Source organism: Lichenostomus cassidix, chromosome 25 (genome assembly GCF_008360975.1).
Source record: "Lichenostomus cassidix isolate B80296 chromosome 25, HeHo_3.0, whole genome shotgun sequence".
Taxonomy (NCBI): Eukaryota; Metazoa; Chordata; class Aves; order Passeriformes; family Meliphagidae; genus Lichenostomus; species Lichenostomus cassidix.
This window is the reverse complement of record NC_139505.1, coordinates 3,188,666-3,210,109: the sequence shown is the minus strand read 5'-3', so window position 1 is coordinate 3,210,109 and position 21,444 is coordinate 3,188,666. Positions and strand designations below refer to the sequence as shown.

General features: G+C 47.8%; 2 protein-coding genes across 8 annotated transcripts; both read right to left on the bottom strand.

Annotated features, from left to right (window-relative positions):
- Window positions 1-904: 904 nt before the first annotated feature.
- On the bottom strand, window positions 905-5,950 carry LOC146427356 (SLAM family member 7-like). The gene is made up of 5 exons (XM_085082219.1): window positions 5,803-5,950; window positions 4,870-5,163; window positions 3,625-3,903; window positions 3,275-3,547; window positions 905-1,094 (listed from the first exon to the last, which is right to left on the bottom strand). Exons 1-5 carry the CDS (start codon window positions 5,948-5,950, stop codon window positions 964-966), a joined length of 1,125 nt encoding a protein of 374 aa, XP_084938345.1. The 3' UTR covers window positions 905-963.
- A 3,965-nt stretch (window positions 5,951-9,915) lies between these two features.
- On the bottom strand, window positions 9,916-21,154 carry LOC146427355 (SLAM family member 7-like). 7 transcript variants are annotated; one of them, XR_014856470.1, is made up of 10 exons: window positions 20,952-21,154; window positions 18,776-19,069; window positions 18,428-18,682; window positions 17,513-17,587; window positions 16,127-16,225; window positions 15,390-15,434; window positions 14,747-14,799; window positions 13,594-13,698; window positions 12,501-12,907; window positions 9,916-12,462 (listed from the first exon to the last, which is right to left on the bottom strand). XR_014856470.1 is itself a non-coding variant. In XM_085082230.1 (9 exons), the coding sequence occupies exons 1-9, from the start codon at window positions 21,004-21,006 to the stop codon at window positions 12,854-12,856; spliced, it is 1,035 nt and encodes a 344-aa protein (XP_084938356.1). In that variant the 5' UTR covers window positions 21,007-21,154; the 3' UTR covers window positions 9,916-12,853. The 7 variants fall into 7 exon arrangements, 2 of the variants coding, with proteins under 2 accessions (XP_084938356.1, XP_084938357.1); XR_014856473.1 differs by having other exon boundaries at window positions 12,658-12,907; XR_014856469.1 differs by having other exon boundaries at window positions 9,916-12,638; window positions 12,677-12,907.
- Between the last annotated feature and the right edge of the window lie 290 nt (window positions 21,155-21,444).

The window sequence follows — 21,444 nt, the reverse complement described above, 5'->3', positions numbered from 1 at the left end:
AGGGTTTGTTTAGCCAAAAATTCCAGAATCCCTGAAATTGGGAAAGAGTTTGGGAATATCGGGAATTATGGCCGGAGTGGGGGAATAAAGGAATTTACAGGAATTTCCAGGAATTTCTTGGGAAATTTGGGGGAAAAGACAGGAATTCAGGCTAAAAATTTTTGGCTGAAAATTCCAGAATCCCTGAAATTGGGAAAGAGTTTGGGAATATCGGGAATTATTCCTAGAGTGCTGAAATGGAGGAATATCCAGGAATTTCTTGGAAAAGTTGGGGGAAAAGACAGGAATTTGGGGATTTCAGGAATTTGGTGGCTCAGGGTTTGTTTAGCCAAAAATTCCAGAATCCCTGAAATTGGGAAAGAGTTTGGGAATTGGGAAAGAATTTGGGAATATCGGGAATTATGGCCAGAGTGGTCAAACAGAGGAATTTCCAGAAATTTCTTGGAAAATTTGGGGGAAAAGACAGGAATTCAGGCTAAAAATTTTCGGCTAAAAATTCCAGAATCCCTGAAATTGGGATTTTGATTTTTAGGATTTTGAGGATTTTTGGGATTTTTTTGATTTTTGGGATTTTGGGGATTTTTTAAAATTTCTTTTATTTTTGGGAATTTTGGGATTTTGGGGATTTTTTGGATTTTTTTTATTTTTGGGCTTTTTGGGCTTTTTGGGCTTTTTGGGATTTTGGGGATTTTTTTGATTTTTGGGATTTTGGGGATTTTTGGGATTTATGGGATTTTTTGGATTATTTTTTATGTTTGGGATTTTTTTTTTATTTTTGAGATTTTTTGGCTTTTTGGGCTTTTTGGGCTTTTTGGGCTTTTGGGGCTTTTTGGGCTTTTTGGGCTTTTTTTATTTTTGGGATTTTTTTTATTTTGGGTCTTTTTGGGATTTTTGGGCTCTTTGGGGATTTATTTTGCTTTTTGGGATTTTTTTATTTTCGGGATTTTCGGGATTTCGGCTGGATCAACCCCTGGAATTGTCCATCCCAGCTTCTCTTTGTGCTCTGCAGTGGAAAAAGAGGAAAATGGAGGAAATCGCCGCGGCTTCGGCCAAAGCCACAACTGTCACCCTGAGCAGGCTGCCGGCAGGAGGGGCTGGAAAACGGGGAAAATCCATGGATTAGATCCCAAAAAAAATCTGGTTCTTCTCGGGGATTAACCCATCCCAATCCCAGTGTTCCCGTGGTTGTTTTGGGAGAAGGATCAACTCATCCCAAATCCCAAATCCCAAATCCCAAATCCCAATGTTCCTGTGGTTGTTTTGGGAGAAGGATTAGCTCATCCCAAACCCCAAATCCCAAATCCCAAATCCCAAATCCCAAATCCCAATGTTCCTGTGGTTGTTTTGGGAGAAGGATTAGCTCATCCCAAATCCCAAATCAACACCAAATCCCAGTGTTCCTGTGGTTGTTTTGGGAGAAGGATTAGTTCATCCCAAACCCCAAATTCCAAATTCCAAATCCCAAATCCCAAATTCCAAATCCCAAATCCCAAACCCCAAATCCCAGTGTTCCTGTGGTTGTTTAGGGAGAAGGATTAGCTCATCCCAAACCCTAAATCCCAAATCCCAAACCCCAAATCCCAGTGTTCCTGTGGTTGTTTTGGGAGAAGGATTAGCTCATCCCAAACCCTAAATCCCAAATTCCAAATCCCAATGTTCCTGTGGCTTTTTTGGGAGAAGGATCAGCTCATCCCAAATCCCAAATTCCAAATCCCAAATCCCAAATCCCAGTGTTCCCGTGGTTGTTTTGGGAGAAGGATCAGCTCATCCCAAACCCCAAATCCCAAACCCCAAATCCCAAATCATGTTCCTGTGGCTTTTTTGGGAGAAGGATCAGCTCATCCCAAACCCCAAACCCCAAACCCCAAATCCCAAACCCCAAATCCCAAACCCCAAATCCCAAATCCCAAACCCCAAATCCCAAACCCCAAATCCCAATGTTCCTGTGGCTGTTTTGGGAGAAGGATTAGCTCATCCCAAACCTCAAATCCCAAATTCTAAATCCCAATGTTCCTGTGGCTGTTTTGGGAGAAGGATTAGCTCATCCCAAATCCCAAATCCCAAATCCCAAATTCCAAATCCCAAATCCCAAATCCCAATGTTCCTGTGGTTGTTTTGGGAGAAGGATTAGCTCATCCCAAACCCTAAATCCCAAATCCCAAATCCCAAATCCCAAATCCCAGTGTTCCCGTGGCTTTTTTGGGAGAAGGATTAGTTCATCCCAAATCCCAAATCTTCCCTTTTTTCTGTGGATCTCAGGGGATTGGGATCTGTTCATCCCAAACCCCAAATCCCAAAATTTCCATGGATCTCCAGGGATCCGGATCAGCCCATCCCAAATCCCAATATTCCCGTGTCTCCCCTGGTATTAGGATCTGCTCATCCCAACCCCAAATCCCAACCTTCCCATGCCTCTCTTGGGTTCAGGATCACCCCATCCCAAATCCTAAATCTCAAACCCCAAACTCCGAATCCCAAATCCCAACCTTCCCATATCTCAAATCCCAAATCCTGAACTTCCCATGTCTCTCCTGGGATCAGGACCAACCCATCCCAAACCCCAAATCTCAAATCCCAAATCCCAATCTTCCCGTGTCTCTCCTGCCATCAGGATCAACCTATCCCAAATCCCAAACCCCAATATTCCCATGTCTCTCCTGGCGTCAAGATCACCTTATCCCAACCCCAAGTCCCAATCTTCCTGTGTCTCTCCTGCCATCAGGATCAACCCAAACCAAACCCCAAATCCCAAACCCCAAACCCCAAATCCCAAATCCCAAGTCCCAACCTTCCCATGTCTCTCCTGCCATCAGGATCAACTCATCCTAAATCCCAAACCCCAAATCCTAAATCCCAAATCCCGACATTCCCATGTCTCTCCTGCCATCAGGATCACCCCAAATCCCAAACCCCAAATCCCAACCTTCCCATGTCTCTCCTGGCATTGGGATCAACCCATCCCAAATCCCAAATCCCAAATCCCAAATCCCAAATCCCAAATCCCAAATCCCAATCTTCCTGTGTCCCTCCTGCCATCAGGATCAGCTCATCCCAAATCCCAAACACCAAATCCCAAATCCCAAACCCCAGATCCCAAACCCCAACATTTCCATGTGTCTTCTGGAATCAGGATCAACCCATCCTAAATCCCAAATCTCAAATCCCAAACCCCCAATCCCAAACCCCAACCTTCCCATGTCTCTCCTGCCATCAGGATCACCCCAAATCCCAAACCCCAAATCCCAAATCCCAAACCCCAAACCCCAAATCTCACCTTCCACTGCGCAGAGTCCCTCCAGGGAGGTGACAGTGACACTCCTGGAGCTCACGGCGTTCCGCGCTGTGCACGTCAGCGGCTCCAGCTCCTCCTGGGATGATTTCTCCACCCACACCCTGGGTCCCTCACCCCACACCAGTTTCCCCAAATTCCAGGTGTAGGTGACATTCCCGACCCCAATGCCGGCAGAGGAGCAGAGCAGGGAGAAGCTGCAGCTCCCAGCAGAGCAGTTCCGCGACTCGCAGCTCACCGTGGGCTCTGCCAGCTCTCCTGGGGAGCCAGAAAGAGTCAGAAAACTCTGGTTTTGGGGTAAAAAACCCCAAAAAACCACACAAGATGGTACCTACTGAACACCTGGAGGGTGAAGGTGGATTTTGTCTCGCTCATCGACACGGAGTAGTCCCCAGCGTCCTCCGTGCTCAGCTGGGAGATGGTGAGGGCATTGCCATAGCCAGGGATGGAGAAACGCCTCGCGTATTTTTCGTCTGAAAACAAGGCTTGAGGAGGATGTCCAAAGAGCACGGTCACGATGGGATCGTTCCTGAAGCTCCAAAATGCTGCTCTTCCAGAGGGGTTTTGGATCAGGAAGGTGACAGAGCCACCCACGGCCCCGATGACTTCTTCACCTTTGGACATGGGGGAGAGAAAGTGGAATGAGGCTGGGATGAAGTTGGAATGAAGGTGGGATGAAGGATGGGATGAAGTTGGAATGAAGTCGGGATGAGGTTGGAATGAAGGTGGGATGAAGTTGAGATGAAATTGAACTAAGGTGAAGTGAAATTGGAATGAAGCTAGGATGAGGTTGGAATGAAATTGGGAGGAAGGTGGAATGGAGTTGGGATGAAGTTGGAATGAAGTTGGGATGAAGGTTTGGATGAAGTTGGGATGAAGGTGAGATGAAGTTGGAATGAAGGTGGGATGAAGGATGGGATGAAGTTGGAATGAAGTCGGGATGAGGTTGGAATGAAGGTGGGATGAAGTTGAGATGAAGTTGAACTAAGGTGAAGTGAAATTGGAATGAAGCTAGGATGAGGTTGGAATGAAATTGGGAGGAAGGTGGAATGAAGGTGGGATGAGTGAAGTTGGGATGAAGTTGGAATGAAGTTGGGACAAAGTTGGGATGAAGGTGGATGAAGTTGGGATGAGGTTGGAATGAAGGTGGGATGAAGGTGGAATGAAGTTGGAATGAGGGTGGGATGAAGATGGAATGAGATTGGGATGAAGTTGGGAGGAAGGTGGAACAGAGTTGGAATGAAGCTAGAAGAAAGGTGGAATGAAGTTGGGATGAAGGCTGAATGGAGTTGGGATGAAGTTGGGATGAAGTTGAGATGAGGTTGGAATGAAGGTGGGATGAAGTTGGGATGAGAGTTGGAATGAAGTTGGAATGAGATTGGAATGAAGGTGGAATGAAGGTGGAATGAAGGTTGGAATGAAGTTAGGATGAGGTTGGAATGAAACTGGGATGAGGGTGGAATGAAGTTGGAACGAAGATGGGATGAAACTGGAATGAAGCTCCCCTGGGAACAAGGAAGGATGTCAGAAAAATCCTTTTTAGCATTAAAAAACCCCAAAACAACTCTAAAAGCACCTACCGAACACCTTGAGGATGAAGAAGGATGTTGTCCCACTGATGGTGACAGAGTAGTCCCCAGCGTCCTCCACGCTCAGCTGGGACAGGGTGAGCGCCATCCCATCCTCAGAGATGGAGACTCGACTCTCATATTTCTTCTCATAAAACAAGGGTACAGGAGGATCCCCGAATTTCACAGTCACGATGGGATTACTCCCAAAGCTCCAGATCGCCACATTTCCGATCAGGTTTTGGGTCCGGAAGGTGACAGAGCCACCCACGGCCCCGGTCACCTCTGTGGAGTCGCCATCGGACACTGGGGAGAGAAGGTGGGGAGAGAAGGTGGGATGAGGGTGGGATGAAGGTGGGATGAAGGTGGGATGAAGTTGGGATGAAGGTTGGAATGAGATTGGAAGGAAGGTGGAATGAGAGTCGGGATGAAGTTGGGATGAAGGTGGGATGAAGGTGGGATGAAGTTGGGATGAAGGTGGAATGAAGGTGGAATGAAGGTGGAATGAAGATGGGATGAAGATGGGATGAGGTTGGGATGAAGTTGGAATGAGAGTTGGGATGAAGTTGGGATGAAGATGAATGAAGTTGGAATGAAGGTTGAATGAAAGTTGGAATGAAGTTGGGATAAAGTTGGAATGAAATTGGGGTGAAGTTGGGATGAAGGTTGGAATGAGATTGGAATGAAGGTGGAATGAGAGTTGGGATGGAGTTGGGATGGAGTTGGGATGGAGTTGGGATGGAGTTGGGATGGAGTTGGGATGGAGTTGGGATGAAGGTGGGATGAAGCTAGAAGGAAAGTGGAATGAAGTTGGGATGAGTTTGGAATGAAGGTGGAATGAAGATCGGATGAAATTGGAATGAAGCTCCCTTGGGGACACAGAGGGATGTCAGAAAAATCCTTTTTAGCATAACAAAACCCCAAAACAACTCTAAAAGCACCTACTGAACACCTTGAGGATGAAGATGGATGTTGTCTCGTTGGTGGTGACAGAGTAGATCCCAGTGTCCTCCATGCTCAGCTGGGACAGGGTGAGCACCATCCCATCCTCAGAGATGGAGACTCGACTCTCATATTTCTTCTCATGGAACATCATTAGAGGAGGATCTCCAAACTTGACAATCAGGATGGGGACTTTCCCAAAACTCCATAACGCTGGATATCCGTCTGGGTTTTGGATCCGGAAGGTGACAGAGCCACCCACGGCCCCGACCAGCTCTGTGGGGTCTTCGGCGCTCGCTGGGGAGAGAAGGTGGGGAGAGAAGGTGGGATGAGGGTGGGATTAGGGTAGAATGAAGTTGGGATGAAGTTGGGATGTAGTTGAAATGAAGGTGGAATTAAGGTGGGATGAGAGTTGGGATGAGGTTGACATGAGGTTGGAATGAAGGTGGAATGAAGTTGGGATAAAGTTGGAATGAGAATTGGGATGGAGTTGGAATGAAGTTGGAATGAAGATGGGATGAGGTTGGGATGAAGTTGGAATGAGAGTTGAAATGAAGTTGGAATGAAGTTGGAATTAAGGTGGGATGAAATTGGGATGAGGTTGGAATGGAGGTGGAATGAAGATGGGATGAAACTGGAATGAAGCTCCCCTGGGAACACAGAGGGATGTCAGAAAAATCCTTTTTAGCATAAAAAAACCCCAAAACAACTCTAAAAGCACCTACTGAACACCTTGAGGATGAAGATGGATGTTGTCTGATTGGTGGTGACAGAGTAGATCCCAGTGTCCTCCACGCTCAGCTGGGACAGGGTGAGCACCATCCCATCCTCGGAGATGGAGACTCGACTCTCATATTTCTTCTCATGAAACATCATTAGAGGAGGATCTCCAAACTCGACAATCGCGATGGGGATTTTCCCGAAACTCCATAATGCTGGATTTCCATCTGGGTTTTGGATCCGGATCTGGAAGGTGACAGAGCCACCCACGGCCCCGACCAGCTCTGTGGTGTCTTTGGCACTCACTGTGGAGAGAAGGTGGGGAGAGAAGGTGGGATGAGGGTGGGATGAAGGTGGGATTAGGGTAGAATGAAGTTGGGATGAGGTTGGGATGAGGTTGGGATGAGGTTGAGATGAGGTTGGAATGAAGGTGGAATGAAGTTGGAATTAAGGTGGGATGAAGTTGGAATGAAGTTGGGGTGAAGTTGGGGTGAAGTTGGGATGAAGGTGGATAAAGTTGGGATGAAGTTGGGATGAAGTTGGGATGAGAGTTGCGATGAAGGAAGTTGGGATGAAGGAAGTTGGAATGAAGTTGGGATGAAGGTGGAATGAAGATGGGATGAAGATGGGATGAGGTTGGAATGAGAGTTGGGATGAAATTGGGATGAAGTTGGAATGAAGGTGGGTTGAAGTTGGAATGAGGTTGGAATGAGAGTTGGGATGAAGTTGGAATGAAGTTGGAATGAAGTTAGAATGAGAGTTGGGATGATGTTGGGATGAAGTTGGAATGAAGTTGGAATGAAGTTAGAATGAGAGTTGGGATGATGTTGGGATGAAGGTGGAATGAAGGTGGAATGAAGTTGGGTTGAAGTTGGAATGAAGTTGGAATGAGAGTTGAGATGATGTTGGGATGAAGTTGGGATGAGAGTTGGGATGAAGTTGGAATAAAGTTGGAATGAAGTTGAGTTGAAGTTGGAATGAGAGTTGGAATGAAGGTGGAATGAAGGTGGAACGAAGTTGGAATTAAGGTGGGATGAAACTGAAATGAAGCTCCCCTGGGGACACAGAAGGATGCCAGAAAAATCCTTTTTCCCATAAAACAACCCCAAAAACCACTCCAAAAGATACCTACTGAACACCTTGAGGATGAAGGTGGATACTGCCCGGTTGATCAATACAGAGTAGATCCCAGCGTCCTCCACGCTCAGCTGGGACAGGGTCAACGCCATCCCATCCTCAGAGATGGAGACTCGACTCTCATATTTCTTCTCATAAAATGAGGTTACAGGTGGATCCTCAAATGTCACAGACACGATGGGTTCTTTCCCAAAGCTCCATAATGCTGGATATCCATCTGGGTTTTGGATCCGGAAGGTGACAGAGCCACCCACGGCCCCGACCAGCTCTGTGGGGTCTTTGGCGCTCGCTGGGGAGAGAAGGTGGGGAGAGAAGGTGGGATGAGGGTGGGATGGAGCACCTTCCTCATCCTCCTCCTCCTCCTCCTCCTCCTGCTCTTCCTTCTCCTCGTCCTCCTCCTCTCCTCCTCATCCTCCTCCTCCTCTCCTCCTGCTCCTCCTTCTGGTCCTCTTCTTCTTCCTCTTCCTTTCTTTCTCCTCCTCCTCCTCCTGTCTTCCTCTCCTCTGCTCCTCCTCCTCTTCATCTGCCTCTTCTTACTCCTCCTCCTCCTCCTCCTCCTCCTCCCCCAGCCCCCAGCCCCACTCACCGCCCCCCGAGCAGAGCAGGGTGAGGCAGAAGATCCCAAAGCCGCTCAGCCCCATCCTGGGCTCCACCCTTCTCTGCTCCTCCTGCGCCACCTCTTCCTTCCCCTTCTGCCGCAGGAAGTGTCGCGAGGGGCGCGAGGGGCTGGAACTGGGGGAGGAACGGTGAAAATCACCCCTGGAGATGGTTTGGTTCCTCCACCCCATGGAGCCATTTCTCCACCCCATGGAGTCATTTCTCCATCCCATGGATTTATTTCTCTGACCTAGAGATTCCTTTTTCCATCCCATGGATTTATTTCTCTGACCTAGAGATTCCTTTTTCCATCCCATGGAATTATTTTTCCACCCCATGGATTCCTTTCTCCACCCCATGGAGTCATTTCTCCATTCTTGGATTCATTTCTCCATCCCATGGAATTACTTCTCCATCCCATGGAGTCCTTTCTCCACCCCACAGAATCGTTTCTCCACCCCATGGAGTCCTTTGCCCACCCCATGGAGTCATTTCTCCACCCCATGGAGTCGTTTTTCCATCCCATGGAGTCATTTCTCCATTCCATGGATTTACTTCTCTGACCTAGAGATTCCTTCTTCCACCCCATGGAATTATTTCTCCATCCCATGGAATTATTTCTCCATCCCATGGAATTATTTCTCCATCCCATGGAGTCATTTCTCCAACCTAGAGATTCCTCTCTCCATCCCATGGAATTATTTTTCCGCCCCATGGAGTCCTTTCTCCGTCCCATAGAGTAATTTCTCCATTCTTGGATTCATTTTTCCACCCCATGGATTGCTTTCTCCACCCCATGGAATTATTTCTCCACCTCAAGGAATTATTTTCTCCACCCCACGGAGTCATTTTTCCACCCCATGGATTCGTTTCTCCATCCCATGGAGCAGGGAAAGCTCCAGCATTTCCCAAACCCTTTCAGGACGAAATCCCTGGAGCCACCAGGATTCTCCCAACCCCAAATTCAAGGAGGAACTGAACCCCAAATCCCTTCAGGACAAAATCCTCGAAGCCTCCAGGATTTTTCCAACCCCAAATCCCTTTGAGAAAATTCTCTGGAGCCACCAGGATTTTTCCAACCCCAAATCCCTTAGGGAAAACCCTTGGGCCACCAGGATTGTCCCAACCCCAAATCCAGGGAGAAACTGAACCCCAAATCCCTTCAGGACAAAATCCTCAGAGCCTCCAGGATTTTTCCAACCCCAAATCCCTTTGAGAAAATCCCTGGAGCCACCAGGATTTTTCCAACCCTAAATTCAAGGAGAAACTGAACCCCAAAACCCTTCGGGATTAAATCCCTGGAGCCACCAGGATTTTTCCAACCCTAAATTCAAGGAGAAACTGAACCCCAAATCCCTTCAGGAAAATTCCCAGAGCCACCAGGATTTTTCCAACCCCAAATCCAAGAAGAAACTGAACCCCAAAACCCTTCGGGATTAAATCCCTGGAGCCACCAGGATTGTTCCAACCCTAAATTCAAGGAGAAACTGAACCCCAAATCCTTTTGGGAAAATCCCCAGAGCCACCAGGATTGTCCCAACCCTAAATCCAAGCAGAAACTGAACCCCAAATCCCTTCAGGAAAATCCCTGATGTTTCCCAAACCCCAATCCAAGACAACGATTGGATTTCCAAGGACAAATTCTCAGCAAATCCCTCTAAAAAAACCCAAAATCACTTTTAATAGATCTGAGGTATTAAAAAACCACAAAAGGGAAAAGCATGGAGAAAATACAAATTATTCCATAAAAAGCCTGTTTTCATCCCCCAAAAAAACCCTATTTTCAGCCAGGAATGGAGCTGGGATGCGTCTGGAATTTTTATTCTGGGAACTTCAAAGGCAGCTCCGCTTGCATCCCTGAATTATTCAGACAAAGGAGGAGAATTCCCGGGAGCTGCTGGGAGGCGTCGGAAAATCCAGGCTGAGTTGTGGTTTTTTGGGATTTTTTGTCGTTTCCGGGTGGATTTGGGGAGAAGGGAATGTGGGGAATGTGTGTTGTGTGCTGAGCGGGGTGAGCGTCCCGAGGGAATCCCGAAAACTGTCCTGGGGATTCCTGCTGGGATTCCATTTGGGATTCCGTTTGGGATTCCGTTTGGGATTCTGTTTGGGATACTGTTTGGGATACTGTTTGGGATTCCCGAATTCCATTTGGGATTCCATTTGGGATTCCATTTGGGATTCCTGAATTCCATTTGGGATTCCTGCTGGGATTCTTGCTGGGATTCCATTTGGGATTCCGTTTGGGATTCTGTTTGGGATTCCCGAATTCCATTTGGGATTCTGTTTGGGATTCCTGAATTCCATTTGGGATTTCCTTTGGGATTCCTCAATTCCATTTGGGATTCTGTTTGGGATTCCTGAATTCCATTTGGGATTCTGTTTGGGATTCCTCAATTCCATTTGAGATTTCCTTTGGGATTCCTGCTGGGATTCCATTTGGGATTCCTGAATTCCATTTGGGATTCCTGTTGAGATTCCTGAATTCCATTTGGGATTTCCTTTGGGATTCCTGAATTCCATTTGGGATTCCTGCCGAGATTCCTGAATTCCATTTGGGATTCCTGTTGAGATTCCTGAATTCCATTTGGGATTTCCTTTGGGATTCCTGCTGGGATTCCATTTGGGATTCCTGCCGAGATTTATAAATTCCATTTGGGATTTCCTTTGGGATTCCTGAATTCCATTTGGGATTCTGTTTGGGATTCTTGAATTCCATTTGGGATTCCTGCTGGGATTCCTCAATTCCATTTGGGATTTCCTTTGGGATTCCTGAATTCCATTTGGGATTCCGTTTGGGATTCCTGAATTCCATTTGGGATTCCTGCTGGGATTCCATTTGGGATTCCTGCTGGGATTCCTGCTGGGATTCCTGAATTCCATTTGGGATTCCTGCTGGAATTCCCAGATTCCTGCTGGGATTTCTTCTAGGATTCCTGAATTCCTGCAGGGGTTCCTGCTGAGATTCCTGCTGGAATTCCTTGTAGGATTCCCAGATTCCTGGTGGGATTCCTGCCCAGATTCCCAGATTCCTACTGGGAATTCACCCAACTCCAGCAGCTCCACACCAATCCTTCACCCCAAAATCAAAACCCAACACCCAAACCCATCAAATTCCCATTTCATGCCTCATTTTCCCCCAAACTCATCCCAAATCCCAAATCCCAAATTCCAAATCCCGAATCCCAAATCCCAAATCCCAAATCTCAAAATCTCAAATCCCAAATCCCGAATTCCCAAATGCGAAATCCCAAATTCTGAATCCCAATTTCTCAAATCCCAAATCCCAGCCCTGCTGGGATCGCTGATCTTTTTTGGGGAAAAAAAAGCTTTTTTTTTTCTTTTTTTTTGCTTTTTTTCTGCAGATTTTGGCAGGTTGGGGAGGTGGGGGAGGGGAAGAGAAGCCAAAACCCCAAAACCACAATTTTTGATGCGATGGGGGAAGGGTTTGGCTCTTCCGGCTTCGACCTCCGCCGGTTATTTTTGGTTCTTTTTTGCAGCTGAAGCGAGGAACCGAAAAGCTTTGTTACTTTCGAAATGCAACAGAACAGAAAAAGAATAATTTACAAGAAAAGAGAATGGTTTCCCAAAAAAATCTGCAGAGAAATCCTTAAAAAATTGAATTTTCTACACCAAATCCTTGGAGTTATTTTTGGTTTTTGTCTTCAGCTGAAGCAAGGAAATAAAAATTTTTATGACTTTCGAAATGCAGCAGAACAGAAAAGAATAATTTACAAAAAATCTGGAGAGAAATCCTTAATAAAATGAGTTTTCTGCTTTAAATCCTTGGATTTGTTTTTGGTTCTTGTTTTCAGCTGAAGCAAGGAATTGAAAAGTTTTATAACTTTTGAAATGCAGCAGAACAGGAAAAGAATAATTTACAAAAAATCTGGAGAGAAATCCTTAAAAAAATGAGTTTTCTACATCAAATCCTTGGAGTTGTTTTTGGTTCTTGTTTTCAACTGAAGTGAGGAATTGAAAAGTTTTGTAATTTTCAAAATACAGCAGAACAGAGAAAGAATAATTTACAAAACAAACAAACAAACAAACAAACAAAATCTCTGAGATAATTCCTTTTAAAAAATTACATCAAATTCCTGGAGGTATTTCTGGTTCTTCTCTTTAACCGAAGCCAGGAGCCGAAAATTGGGAAATTTGGTAACTTCCAAGTCCTTTAAACCAATTCTGGGTCGTTTCAAACAACTCCAGGTCCTTCTAAACCAGATCCAGACCCTAAAGCAGGTCCAGACCCTATAAACCAGATCTAGACCCTATAAACCAGATCCAGACCCTATTAATCAGGTCTGACCCTATTAATCAGTTCCAGACCCTATAAACCAGATCCAGACCCTATTAATCAGGTCTGACCCTATTAATCAGGTCTGACCCTATTAATCAGGTCCAGACCCTATAAACCAGGTCTGACCCTATTAATCAGGTCTGACCCTATAAACCAGGTCCAGACCCTATAAACCAGGTCTGACCCTACTAATCAGGTCTGACCCTATTAATCAGTTCCAGACCCTATAAACCAGTTCCAGACCCTATGAATCAGTTCCAGACCCTATAAACCAGTTCGGGACCCTAAATGGGTTCCAGGATCCTAAACGAGCTCCAGGACACTCGATTGGACGTTTTCCGTCCTCCCGTCATCCACCTGCAGAAAAAGGGGAAACGAGTTGGTTTGGGATTTTGGGAGATGGTTCTGTCTTCGGAGGGAGTTTTGGGTTGGGGTTGGTTTGGGGTTGAGTTTGGATTTGGGTTTGGGGTTGGGTTTGGGGTGAGGTTTGGGTTTGCATTGGGAGTTCAGTTCGGGTTTGGGGTCAGTTTTGGGTTTGGGGTCAGGTTTGGGTTGGGGTTGGGGTCAGGTTTGGGTTTGGGGTCAGGTTTGGGTTTGGGGTCAGGTTTGGGGTCAGTTTGGGGTCAGGTTTGGGTTTGGGGTCAGGTTTGGAGTCTGTTTTGGAGTCAGTTTTGGGTTTGAGGTCAGTTTTGGGTTTGGGGTTCGGTTTGGGGTCAGGTTTGGGTTTAGAGTTGGGTTCAGTTTTGGGGTCAGTTTTGGGTTTGGGGTCAGTTTTGGGGTCAGTTTTGGGTTTCAGGTCAGGTTTGGGGTCAGTTTCGAGTTTCAGGTCAGGTTTGGGGTCGGGTTTGGGTTTGGGGTCAGTTTTGGGGTTGGGGTCAGTTTTGGGGTTGGGGTCAGGTTTGGGTTTGGGGTCAGTTTTGGGGTCAGGTTTGGGGTCAGTTTCGAGTTTCAGGTCAGGTTTGGGGTCAGGATTGGGTTTGGGGTCAGTCTGGGGTCAGTTTCGGGGCTCTGTCCCTCTCCCCACCCCATGGGGTTTCCCTCACCCCTGCCGGACGCTTGACCAGCGAATAGATGGTTTTGGAGGAATCCTCGTCCGGAGGCTGCGCTGGTTTGGCTGCAACTCCATTTGGGATTCCGTTTGGGATGCACTGGGGAGAAGGATGGAGGGAGTGGTTTAGGGTTTGGGGTTGGGAAAGAGATCCCAAACCCAGATATCCCAAATCCATGATGGAAAAGATCCCAAATCCAGAGATCCCAAATCCATGATGGAACAGATCCCAAATCCAGAGATCCCAAATCCATGATGGAAAAAATCCCAAATCCAGAGATCCCAAATCCATGATGGAAAAAATCCCAAATCCAGAGATCCCAAATCCATGATGGAAAAGATCCCAAATCCAGAGATCCCAAATCCAAATGTCTCTCCACGATTGAAAAGAGATCCCAAATCCAGAGATCCCTCCATGATGGAGGAAAAGAGTTCCCAAATGTAGAGTTCCCAAATCCAGAGATCCCAAATCCAGATATCCTAAATCCACAGATCCCAAATCCAAAGATCTCTGCATGATGGAAAAAAAATCCCAAGCTCAGATATCCCAAATCCAAAGTTCCCTCTGTGATCGAAAAGAGATCCTAAATCCAGAGATCCCAAAACCAGATATCCTAAATCCAGAGGTCCCAAATCTGAAGATCCCAAATCTGAAGATCCTTCCTTTGTGGAAAAGAGATCCCAAATCCAGAGATCCTAAATCCAGAGATCCCAAATCCAGAGATCCCAAATCCAGAGATCCCAAATCCAAATCTCTCTCCATGATTGAAAGGAGATCCCAAACTCAGAGATCCCAAATCCAAAGATCCTAAATCCAGAGATCCCAAATCCATGATGGAAGAGATCCCAAATCCAGAGATCCTAAATCCAGAGATCCCAAATCAAAAAAATCCCAAATCAAAAAATCCCAAATCAAAAAATCGCAAATCCATGATGGAAAAGAGACCCCAAATCCAGATATCCCAAATACAAAAATCCCAAACCCATGATGGAAAAGATCCCAAATCCAGAGATCCCAAATACAAAAATCCCAAATCCAGAGATCCCAAATCCGGGATGGAAAAGAGACCCCACAGTGTCCCCACAGTGTCCCCACAGTGTCCCCAACCCCACAAACACCCCACAGAGGACAGAAATCCCAAATTTACCTGCGGGGAAGGTCCCACCTGGGCATACACTGTTGTGTACTCAGATGGAGGCTCTGGAAAGGGAAAAAAATCAGGAAAAAATCAGGAATTTGGGCAATTTTGGGATGAAGGGAATCCCCTGGAGGAAATCCTAACCTCAGGAGTTCAGGATTAGGGAAAACTTTGACCCCAAAACCCCTCGGAGTGGGAATTTCTGCTCATCCTGGGATTGGGATGAACTTCCAGCAGCAAGGACAGGGAAAATCCGATTTTTTTGGGGTTTAAATACAGAATTCCTGCTGGTTTGGGAGAAAATCCGATTTTTTATTTGGGTTTAAATCCCAAATTCCTGGCTGCTTTGGGAGAAAATCCGATTTTTTGGGTTTAAATCCCAAATTCCTGCTGCTTTGGGAGAAAATCTGATTTTTTGGGTTTAAATCCCAAATTCCTGGCTGCTTTTGCAGGATAAAATCAAATTTTGTTCTTCTTCCTCATTGCTCACAGAACGATAGGGGAAAAAGGGATTTAAACCCTTTAAAATCCCTTTTTTTGGGGTTGAATTCCCAGCTTTTCCCCCAATTGTCTCTTGCCAGTTTAAACCCTTTAAAATCCCATTTTTTGGGGTTGAATTTTCAGTTTTTCCCCCAAAATTTTCTCTTCCCACCTGTGTATGTGGAACCGGATTTGGAGAAGTGGAATTTCTGCCAGCCTGGGGGAGAAACGGCGCCGAGTCAGCAGAACCCCAAATCAACCCCAAATTTGCCCCAAATTCACCCCAAATTGGCCCCAAATTGTCCCAAAATCAGCCCCAAATCAGCCCCAAGTCTGCCCCAAATTTGCCCCAAATCCACCCCAAATTTGCCCCGAATTGGCCCCAAATCAGCAGAACCCCAAATTCACCCCAAATCAGCAGAACCCCAAATTCACCCCAAATCTGCCCCAAATCCACCCCAAATCCGACCAAATTCAACCCCAAATCAGCCCCAAGTCAGCCCCAAATTCGCCCCAAATCTGCCCCAAATCCACCCCAAATTTGCCCTGAATTGGCCCCAAATCAGCAGAACCCCAAATTCACCCCAAATCCACCCCAAATCAGCCCCAAATCAACTCCAAATCCACCCCAAATCTGCTCCAAATTCACCCCAAACCTGCCCCAAATCAGCCCCAAACCTGCCCCAAATCTGCTCCAAATTGGCCCAAAATCAGCCCCAAATCAGTAGAACCCCAAATCCGCCCCAAATCCACCCCAAATCAGACCAAATTCAACCCCAAATCAGCCCCAAATTAACCCCAAATTCACCCCAAATCAGCCCCAAATTGGCCCAAGATCAGCCCCAAATCAGCAGAACCCCAAATCCACCCCAAATTCACCCCAAATCGGCCCCACGGGAATTCTCTCACCTTTGGATTTCCAGAAGAACAAGAGGAAAAGGATCAGAAGCACCGCGACCCCAATCCCAACCACGACCCAAATCCCGACCCGGCTGCCGGAAAGGGATTCTGGAAAAGGGGAAAAATCTGTTGGAAAAATCCTAAATAAATCCAGTTCTTCCTGGTATTGGGGAAGAGGGAAATTGATCCCAAATCCCTCCCTGATCCCAAATTGCAGGGGGAAGAGGTGGAGCTGGACGAGGACGAGCAGAAGCGGGAGAATCCCAAAAATCCCAAAATCCCCAAAATCCCCAAACCCCAAAATCTCAGAATCCCAGAATCCCCAAAATCCCAAAATCCTAGAATCCCAAAATCCCAAAACCCCAGAATCCCAGAATCCCGAAATCCTAGAATCCCAAAATCCCCAAATCCTAGAATCCCAGAATCCCCAAATCCTAGAATCCCAAAATCCCAGAATCCCAAAAAACCCAAAATCCCAAAATCCCCAGAATCTCAGAATCCCAAAATCCCCAAATCCCAAAACCCCAGAATCCCAGAATCCCAAAATCCCAAAACCCCAGAACCCCAGAATCCCCAGAATCCCAAAACCCCAAAACCCCAAAATGCCAGAATTGTTGGGTTGGAAAGGACCTCTGGAGATATTTATGGATTAATGGGATATTTCTGTGGATTTATGGGATATTTCTATGGATCAATAGGATGCAATGACCACAGATGGATTTTGGTTCTCCCACCCCAAACGTTGGGAAAACCCTAAATCCCCCAGGGGGCAAAACCGCCCCGGAGGGTGCTGAGGGTGACCATTCCCAGAGGTGACCATTCCCAAAGGTGACCATTCCCAGAGAGACCATTCCCAAAAGTGACCATTCCCACAGATGACCATTCCCAAAGGTGACCATTCCCAGAACTGACCATTCCCAAAGGTGACCATTCCCACAGCTGACCATTCCCAAAGGTGACCATTCCCAAAGGTGACCATTCCCAGAAATGACCATTCCCAAAGATGACCATTCCCACAGCTGACCATTCCCAAAGGCGACCATTCCCACAGATGACCATTCCCAGAGGTGACCATTCCCAAAGGTGACCATTCCCAGAGGTGACCATTCCCAGAGATGACCATTCCCAAAGGTGACCATTCCCACAGCTGACCATTCCCACAGCTGACCATTCCCAAAAGTGACCATTCCCAGAACTGACCATTCCCAAAGCTGACCATTCCCACAGCTGACCATTCCCAGAGAAACTGAACATTCCCAGGAAAGGTTTCTGGAAGTTCAAGATCCCAAATCCCCTCCCCGGCCCGACATGGAAAAGCTGCTCCAGACACTTGGGGACACTTGGGGACACTTGGGGACACTCGGACATGGACAGGGACATGGACAGGCAGCTCACCGGAGCTGGGAAGGTGCGTGGAGTTGTCTGGCGAGGGGAGAGAAGGGGGAGATGGGTCAGTGGTGCCCTTGGGTACTGGGGGAAAGGTGGAGACTGGCATCCCAAACCCCAAACCCCAAACCCCAAACCCCAAACCCCAAACCCCAAATCCCAAACTTTCTGTGGCTCTAAGGAGGTTGGGATTAGACCATCCCAAACCCCAAATCCCAAATCCCAAACTTTCTGTGGCTCTAGGGCCATTGGGATCAGATAATTCCAAATCCCAAATCCCAAACTTTCTGTGGGTCTTATGGGCAGTGGGATCAGCCTGTCCCAAAGCCCAAACCCCAAATCCCAAACTTTCTGTGGCTCTAAGGACACTGGGATTAGACCATCCCAAACCCCAAACCCCAAACCCCAAATCCCAATCTTTCTGTGGGTCTTATGGGCAGTGGGATCAGCCTGTCCCGAACCCCAAATCCCAAATCCCAAATCCCAAATCCCAAATCCCAAATCCCAAATCCCAAATCCCAAATCCCAATCTTTCCATGGCTCTCAGGGCAGTGGGATCAGCCTGTCCCAACTCCAATCTTCCCATGTCTCTCCTGGGATCGGGATCAGCTCCTCCCAACCCCAAATCCCAACATTTCCCACATCTCTCCTGGGACCTGGATCAACCCATCCCAATCCTCAATTCTCAGGTATTCCCGTGTCTCTCCTGGTATTGGGATCACCCCATCCCAAACCCCAAATCCTAACCTTCCCATGACTCTCCTGGTATCAGGATCACCCCATCCTAAACCCCAAATCCCACCTTTCTCTCGGATCTCAGGGTAATGGGATCACCCCATCCCAAACCCCAAATCCCGGCTTTTTCACAGCTCTCAGGGTAATGGGATCACCCCATCCCACCCCACACCTTCCCCTGACTCTCACCTGAGCAGAATTCCTCCGGGGAGGTGACAGTGACATTCCTGGAGCTCACGGCGTTCCGCGCTGTGCACGTCAGCGGTGTGGAGGATTTCTCCACCCACACCCTGGGTCCTTCAGCCCACGGCTGGTTCCCCAAATTCCAGGTGTAGGTGACATTCCCCAAACCGGCACCGGGCGTGGAGCAGAGCAGGGAGAAGTTGCAGCTCCCAGCAGAGCAGTTCTGCAACTCGCAGGTCACCTTGGGTTCTGCCAGCTCTCCTGGGGAGCCAGAAAGAGTCAGAAACAGCTGAAAACCAGAAAATTTGGGTTTTGGGGTAAAAAACCCAAAAAGCCACACTAAAAGGTACCTACTGTACACCTGGAGGATGAAGGTGGATTTTTCCCCTTCGACCTTCACGCTGTAGATCCCAGTGTCCTCCATGCTCAGCTGGGACAGGGTGAGCGCCATCCCATCCTTGGAGATGGAGACACGACTCTTGTATTTTCCTTCTGAAAACGCAGCTCGAGGAGGATCTTCAAAGAGCACAGTCACTATGGGATCGTTCTTAAAGCTCCAGAATGCCGCATCTCCAGCTGGGTCTTGGATCCGGAAGGTGACAGAGCCACCCACGGTCCTGATCAGCTCTTTGGTATTGTCATCGGACACTGGGGAGAGAAAGTGAAATGAGGCTGGGATGAAGTTGGGATGAAGGTGGGATGGAAGTGGGATGGAGGTGGGATCAAGGTGGAAGGAATGCAGGATGAAGGTAAAATGAAGGTGGAATGAAGGTGAGATGAATGTGTGATGGAGGTGGGATGGAGGTGGATCGGAAGTGGAATGAGGTTGGGATGAAGGTGGAATGAAGATGGGATGAAGGTGGGATGAAGGTGGGATGGAGGTGGGATGGAGGTGGGATGGAGGTGGAATGAAGGTAAGATGAAGGTGATATTAAGGTGGAATGAAGGTGGGATGAAGATGGAAGGAAGGTGGGATGAAGGTGAGATGAAGGTGGGATGGACGTGGAATGAAGGTGGATGGGAGGTGGATTGGAGGTGGAATGAGGGTGGAACTAGGTTGGAATGAGGTTGGGATGAAGGTCGAATGAAGGTAAAATGGAGGTGAGATTAAGGTTGAATGAAGATGGAATGAAGATGGAATAGAGGTGGAATGGAGGTGGAATGGAGATGGAATGGAGATGGAATGGAGGTGGAATGGAGATGGAATGGAGATGGAATGGAGGTAGAATGGAGGTGGAATGAGGTTGAGATGAAGATGGAGGGAAGCTGGGATGAAGGTGGAATGAAAGTGGGATGAAGATGGGATGAGGTTGGATGAAGGTGGAATGAAGATGAGATGAAGGTGGGATGAAGGTGGAATGGAGGACAACCTTCCCACACCCTTCGGATTCATCCCAGAACAACCTCCCAGATCCCTCCAGGTCCATCCCATCCCATCCCACCCCATCCCACCCCACCCCACCCCACCCCACATGCAGGTCACGAACTCAAGGAGGAAGAAACCCTTTTCGTTATTTCTGCAACTTCCCGTTTCAAAAACTCTGCGCCACTCGGTCTAGACCAGGAACCGAGCTTTCCTTCCCGGTTTTTCTCCAACTGGGAACCTCAGCCCTGAGGCCAAACTCGGAATTTCTGTCTCCCTCAGCCTGATGGGGACGTGGAAAATGGAATTTTTCCGAGAACGCGGGACGGAAAAAGCTGGTGGGGGAGATAAACTCGCGGGGTTTGCTGATTAATCCAACCGCTGAACGGTGACCGAGTGGCTCGTGTGATAAAACCCCCGGGAGGAGGCGGGAAATGACTTCCCGAATTTCCCCTTTGGGCTGAGATGAGGCAGAAACGGCCAAAAATGAGATCTCTGAAAATTCGGAGAGAACGTGGAGGGGAGGTGAACGCAGAGCAGAACATCCGGTGAGGGTGGGGAGAGAATGAGGTTGTAAATCCTTATCAGTCCTTATCAGATTGATTGGTATCTGTCCTTATCAAACGGTTCCCATTGCAACCTGAGACATCTTTCGCCCTCATTGCCAAATCCCTGGGAGGTTGAAAAAATTCTCCACCCCAATTCCACATATCTCCACCCTCCTGGAGGACCCTAAAACTGCCCTAAGATCCTCATGAGGACCCTAAAACTACCCTGAGAATCCTAAAACCACCCTGAGATCCTCATGAGGACCCTTAAACTACCCTGAGACCCTCATGGGGACACTAAAATCACCCCAAGATCCCCATGAGGACCCTAAAACTACCCTGAGATCCTCATGATGATCCAAAAACCACCTCGAGATCCTCGTGATGACCCTAAAACCACCCTGAGATCCTCATGAGGACCCTAAAACCACCCCGAGAACCCTAAAACCACCCTGAGATCCTCATGACGATGCTAAAACCACCCCAAGATCCCCATGAGGACCCTAAAACCACCCCAAGAACCCTAAAACTACCCCAAGATCTCCATGAGGACCCTAAAACCACCCCGAGATCCCCATGGGCTCCTCGATTCCTCCGCCGAAGGACAAGGAGAACTTACTGGTTCGGTGGAGGAGGATGAGGAGGGTGAGAACCTGGAACTGAAATGCTTCCATCTCCCTCCAGAGCGCCGAGAGGATTTGGGGGGCAACGAGCGCCCCGAAGTTCTCCCGGCGAGCAGGAACGACAGAGCCTGGGCGGTCTTTTCTCTCCACCGAGGTCACATGGTGAGAGATGTGTGACAGGAAGGAACGATGTGTCAAGAGCGGAACAAATTCACAGCTGCAGAGGAACCTGGAGGTGCAAAACTCCGCTTGTATGTTGGTGGTTTTGGTCAGTTTTTCCAGAAAAGGTGTTTGGGGTGGGTGGAGCGTGAGGGACGTCACGGCCACGGGGGGAAAATGACTCAGGTGGTCCTCGGTGACCACCTGAGGAGAGAATTGTCCTGGAAATTATGATGGGAAAAATATCCCAGGAATTGGTGATCATGGCATGAGGGACATCACGGCTACATGGGGACAAAATGACTCAGGTGGTCCTTGGTGACCCTTGGT

Excerpts from the sequence above, each read along its gene's own strand:
- LOC146427356 (XM_085082219.1), bottom strand. The coding sequence starts at position 5,950 with ATGTTCCATGAGAAGAAATATGAGAGTCGAGTCTCCATCTCTGAGGAT. Across the intron at positions 5,164-5,802 it reads CTTCATCCTCAAGGTGTTCA|TGTCCGATGGCGACTCCACA; the intron begins GTAGGTGCTTTT and ends TTCTCTCCCCAG. Across the intron at positions 1,095-3,274 it reads GGGACTCTGCGCAGTGGAAG|CCCCTCCTGCCGGCAGCCTG; the intron begins GTGAGATTTGGG and ends CCCGTTTTCCAG.
- LOC146427355 (XM_085082230.1), bottom strand. The coding sequence starts at position 21,006 with ATGGAAGCATTTCAGTTCCAGGTTCTCACCCTCCTCATCCTCCTCCAC. Across the intron at positions 17,588-18,427 it reads CCCGGAGGAATTCTGCTCAG|TACCCAAGGGCACCACTGAC; the intron begins GTGAGAGTCAGG and ends CCTTTCCCCCAG. Across the intron at positions 14,800-15,389 it reads ATCCGGTTCCACATACACAG|AGCCTCCATCTGAGTACACA; the intron begins GTGGGAAGAGAA and ends TTCCCTTTCCAG.